This window comes from Mytilus edulis, chromosome 3, assembly GCF_963676685.1.
Source record: "Mytilus edulis chromosome 3, xbMytEdul2.2, whole genome shotgun sequence".
Lineage (NCBI taxonomy): Eukaryota > Metazoa > Mollusca > Bivalvia > Mytilida > Mytilidae > Mytilus > Mytilus edulis.
The window spans coordinates 92,409,777-92,415,816 of record NC_092346.1 but is presented as its reverse complement, the minus strand read 5'-3'; the positions used below and the strand labels follow the sequence as shown (position 1 = coordinate 92,415,816).

General features: G+C 31.0%; 1 protein-coding gene across 1 annotated transcript in view; it reads left to right on the top strand.

The window, feature by feature from the left end:
* LOC139517772 (uncharacterized) overlaps positions 1–6,040 on the top strand; it is a gene marked incomplete in the record, with an annotated part of 65,929 nt that overhangs the window by 19,995 nt on the left and 39,894 nt on the right. The window contains 5 exon segments of the mRNA XM_071309160.1: positions 1,811–1,879; positions 3,937–4,052; positions 4,548–4,629; positions 5,345–5,512; positions 5,943–6,029. Of these exon segments, the coding sequence (XP_071165261.1) occupies positions 1,811–1,879; positions 3,937–4,052; positions 4,548–4,629; positions 5,345–5,512; positions 5,943–6,029 (522 nt within the window).

The window sequence follows — 6,040 nt, the reverse complement described above, 5'->3', positions numbered from 1 at the left end:
AATCAGTTACTGCTTTCTATTACTGATTATCTTAGCTGTATTTGGCAAAACATTTAGGAATGTTGGTCCTCAATGCTCTTCAACATCGTGCTTTTTGGCCTTTATAAATTCTTTGGATTCGAGCGTCTCTGATGAGTCTATGTAGACGAAACGAGCGTTTGGCGTAAATACAAAATTTAATCCTGGTATCTATGAGGAATCCATTTACAACCACTCGATCGATGCCACTGCTGGTGGAGTTTTAATTCCCGGAGGTATCATCAGCCCAGTGCTGACATGAATTATTATTGATATGGTCATATTTTTAAATTAAACTGTTTACAAAATTTAGAACTTTTTTAAATACTAAGGCTTTTCAACTTCATGAATAGATTACCTTAGCTGTATTTGGCAAAACGTTTAGGAATTTCGGTGCTCAATGCTCTTCAACTTTGTCCTTTTTGGCCTTTATACCTTTTTGGATTCGAGCGTCACTGATGAGTCTATGTGGACGACACGCTCGTCTGGCGTAAATACAAAATTTAATCCTGGTATCTATGATGAGTTTAATTACTGTGCTATGGGTTATATTTTGTCTTTTTTTCTGGAATATGTCAAAGAGTAATAATTGTTTTTATCAATTAAGACATTCAATCCGTTAATACTTTTAATGAATATAGAATGATAATATGTGAAGGACATGTTGAATTAACTACATGTAAAATGATTAAATCTGTATTCAGGTATGCTGCTGTCAATCCAGTTAATTTCTTAGAAGGACCACAAATTGACCCTTCAGCTGATGTTGAGGAATTACCAAAGAATATGAACCTTACTGACTTTGAAAGCTTTATAACAAGAATAGGGAAATACCCAATGCAGGTAAGATTTCGCCTCCCTAAGAATATTAACATTACTGACTTTGAAAGCTTTATAACAAAAATAGGGAAATACCCAATGCAGGTACGATTTCTCCTTCCCTAAGAATATTAACCTTACTGACTTTGAAAGCTTTATAACAAAAATGGGGAAATACCCAATGCAGGTACGATTTCTCCTTCCCTAAGAATATGAACCTTACTGAAAAAGAAAAAAAAAGGATAGGGAAATATCCAATGCAGGTTAGATTTCTTCTTTCCTACTTCCATTGCATGTAAATATGTTTTTAATGAGCACCATATTGAATGACTTAATAAGAACTTGCGTGATGGGTCTTAGACCCTTTCATTTGAACGATGTAGATGTAGATGTAGAATGCATACCTATCAAATAATGTTTTGTAAAGACACATATTCTATTTTATAAACATGATAAATGATGAATACCATGTCTTCAACTTTTTTCACATGGCATGTATGATTTCTTGCTTCTTTATATATAAAAAAGAACTGAATAACTATCAAAATAAAAAAAAGATGACAAAAGTGGCTGCTATTTCATAATACTTAATAGATATGAATGAAAGGGTTTCTTAAGTTTTTGCTTTGCACTGTTCACCCTTAAGGGATCAATATACTTTTCAACTTTATCATAAAAAAAATGACTGTGCTTAACGTATAAGAGATAATTGTATGCTTTCATTTATACCCACTTGTGTAAAAATATTACGAAACAAACAAAAAACCGAACATTCATGGTAATATATAATGTTTTTCTATGGCAAGGACTATCCAAATATTTGAATTGATAGTATTAAATCTATGTGTAATAGTCTTCCCATCTCCAGTAGATATGACAAAAGAAATATGTGAAACAATATGAATACTACTAGGGGCTGAAGGTCGCCCATATATTAACAATTTATAGCAAAACAGAATATTTTTCTTGATAGATGAACCAGTTTAAGGCTAGAATGGATAAAGCTATAAGTGAAGGTCATACAAATCATAATGCATCTATGGTAAGAGTTATAGTAAAATACATTAGTTTACACCTTATGTTATTCTTAATTTGTTTTTTGTAGTTATTTAAATTGTGAAAACGTTTGTTATATACATATACGTTTGATTTTATCAAACAAAAAAAATAAGAAACTGTCAAAAAAATAATATTGAAAAGGTTAAACAATGTTACACGAGTTGTTAAATGATATAGTATCTTACCTCCTAGCTATCAGATCTATGAATCTTATTGGTTGAACATGAACACGTTGAAACCATATACATTTAATATCAGTGGGCATGTTTTATTTTAATACACGGTTAAAAGTTGTGCTACGTCCCTTAATAAAAACAATATCCTTTTAGTAGAAGAGTTACCTTCCTTTTAAAAAACGGGATTGTTTTGAAAGTAACATTTATTGTTAACAGAAATCATTATGATATTGTCATGCTTTTATACAAAATAAATTCGCACTGTAAAGAATTTAATCGAAAGTGCAGTTTACTGTTTTTTAAAGTTATGATATCAAATTTTCCCATATTGGATAATCGGTTAGATAAAAATGATTATAGAGACACAAAGAAATATCAATCTTTCGCTTAAAAGTTTGTAAAGGTGTGTAATGGTTTTATTCAGTTAAGGTGTCATTTAGTGTAAACTTTTCTAAAATAAAATTAAATAGGCGTCAATAAAAAAAAAAGGTAATGATTGTCAATCATATATATGTTAAAAAGGGATAAACAAGCGTTAGTCGAATATTTCCATGCTTTGAATTCTTTACAAGAAACTACTCATATATCCCAACAGTTCAGCTTGAGTCAAACACGCGACTCCACACTTAAAGTTAGTGGTGGGGTTCGTGTTGTTGTTGTTGTATCCCTATTTGTTCATGCATCTTTGTCAATATAATGGAATTTGATGCGATTGTCGTACAAGTGAGTGGTTAAGCGTAAGTAACAAATGCATGTGGTTTTTTGTACCTTTTTTGGATGTTTGTTTTGAGATTGTCAAACAGTGATGACTGCTGTACCCATACTTTGACTCTATTTTGACTATTTTACCTATTGTGTCTGTTTAGTTCACGTTGTAAATGTAATAGAATTTGATGCGACTGTCATACAAGCGCTATAAAACCAGGTTCAATTCACCATTTTCTACATTTGAAAATGCATGTACCAAGTCAGAAATATGATAGTTGTTGTCCATTCGTTTGATGTGTTTTATCATTTGATTTTGCCATTTGATTATGGACTTTTTGTTTTGAATTTTCCTTAGAGTTCAGTATTTTGTGATTTTACTTTTTTTTTATCATTTGAGTGAGGACTGATTGAAAAGTAAGCTTTACGACAAACGGGATGACTTTATATGTTTTTATTTTGTACTTATAGAACACTCATATATAAGCATTTCAGAAGTTTATTCACATATCCAAATTTATAATGCTTTTCATGAAATTGGAAGTTGCAATCACATACCGATGACCGTTATGTAAGTTAATAGACACAGATGTTTTTTTCCAAAATACATTTGATGACAACCAAGTATGCAACTAGTTAACATATAGTATATTACCATGCACAATACACCGAATGCAATTACTAGATAGCCTCTTCACGCATCTTCATTTTGAGTTAATTTGGATGTATATTAATAAACGTATTCAGTCTTCTAATTAGTAACTGTGGAGTTCGGTATTTTTGTGATTTTCATCTCTTATAAACGTAAATATATATTTCGTGCGTTCAACGAGATTTTCTTAATACTTTAACCAGCAACGCTGATACCCACATATAAGCACCACATAAGAAATGCATAAGAGGTCAACTTTGACTGAAGAAGTAATAACCTTTAGCTAAGTTAGTTTCTGAATAGTTTTTTGATTTAGCAATAGCTGAAGTGTCGATCCAGTTTTAGAAAACAAAAATAACACTTGACAATTTTCGTGAGTCCGTAGATCAAACTTAAGAAATACTTTAATCAGGAGCGTAAAACCCACATATTCGAAAAGCCAATGAGAAGTACAAACCTCAATAATACCAATATAATATATATATATATACCCTAATGTTATTTTAGTTCCGTGTTATAAAGAGATTTGAAGACATCATAACATCGGAGCCAGAAGCTTTCCAACTGTACCTGCCGTTCAATGACACCTTAGACAATGCTACGTCAATACCAGACGATAAGAAGTAAGAGTACAATTAGTCAACGTGTCAAAGTTTATCAATGACACTTTGGTGGTAGATCTTTACAGAATGTTTTTTTTGGTATAAATAAGGGTACTAAAACGGTAATGGCTTTTGGAAAATTGTAGAAATTGATAAGATAATTCCATGCCATAAGTCAAGCACATAGTCATAAAGTCATGCGCACACAGAAAGTGCAAACACCATAAAATTCATAACTTGCAATAAACGAGGAAATAGTATAAGGTTTAACGTTTTTTTACAATTAATATTTCAAATGATGAAATGTAAACGCACCGACATAATACAACATAATATTCATTGACAATAAAATAAAATATAGCAGCGTCTGTTTTCCACAGAACACCACATAATACCGTTTTTACTTTAGATCTAGATGGATCGAATTCTTCAAATTTTAATGCACAAACATTAGAATAGGAGATTAAAACAAGATATGGAAGTATTGATTATTGAAACATGTTTTCTTATTTTCAGAGCAGAACTACGTCGCCGGGCAAAAGAAGTAATACAGAAATATTTAACTTCATTAACAGAGATGAAAGATTACATACAAAATGCAAGTACACAATATAACATACACTTGGTTTTTTGTATAATTTAAAGATGATTTCATTCGTGTTGCATCAACCATCTCGTCACAGAATGCTTGGAACAACGATGATAAATTTGGGTTCGATTTTTGATTGAGTTAAACTGAAGACGAATATGTGATACTCTCTGCTTCTCTCTTAAGCGAAAAACAATTTGAAACAGGAAAAAAGTGAAACGAACCTTTAATCATTTTAATGTGTTAAAAAAAATAAAAGAATGACAATATTTTAACAGCTTATATCTTGCAAATCAATTAAATTGACCTAAATACGGTACATGTATAATTGTTCCGATATGGACATTTAGTGAGAGATTTGTCGCTATAAAACAAGGTGCTTCAATCCACCATTTTCTACGTTTGAAAATGCATATACCAAGTCAGGAATATGACAGTTGTTGTTTATTCGTTTGATGTGTTTCATTATTTGATTTAACCATTTGATTAGAGACTTTCCGTTTTCAATTTTCCTCGTAGTTCAATATTTTTGTGATTTTACTTTTTTCTTTTTGATGCCCCTGATTTTTTTTTTTATCAATAAAATGATTAAAGAGAAGGAGCAAATATTCAGTATTGTTGTTTATATATTTTTCTTATGGTCAATCAAAGTGAGACCAGTCATTTTTTATGGAAGCCAGTATCAGTTTTTTAAATATTCGATTTTATTTAATTCTTCTTCTAGACTTACATGAAACACCTAAGACAGGCTTTTGGAGTTAACGTTTGGACACATGGTAACGAGTTTTACGAAGCTTGTCTAAAATGGCATTTATCACTTCCACTGAAACCAGAAGAGGTTCACCAAAAAGGCATTGATGAAGTCCACCGGATATCATCAGAAATCCAAAAGGTATAAATAAATTGTAGTAAACTGACTCACACACATGATAATTCTATTAAGAAATTCTATCATGTATGTTCTAAGGTAGCCTAAATGTGGGTCGTTCAAAATAGTTAAATATTATATTGGTATTATTGAGGTTTGTACTTCTCGTCAGCTTTTCGAATATGTGGGTTTTACGCTCCTTATTAAAGTATTTTTCTTGTTTGTGTATGGCGAATGTTCAAAGGCCACACAGTTATTTTTTCAGAGTTCTATTAAATTTTTATTTAACACTTAGAAGGAATTATTGGTTGACAAATAACTCTAATTTACGTAATTATTGCTCTTCAACGACACTTTTATGAAATATTTAATTTGCACAAACCATTTCAAAACCGACGAACAGCTGTCTTATACTTCATAATTCCTAAAACTTGATTTTATATCTTTTTAATAGATCTTTAAAAGACTAAACCTTACAGGAACAACCAAAGAGGTCTTCGACTTAATTAAAAATGATCCAAAATTTCTACTAAACAGCACAGTAAGTACATG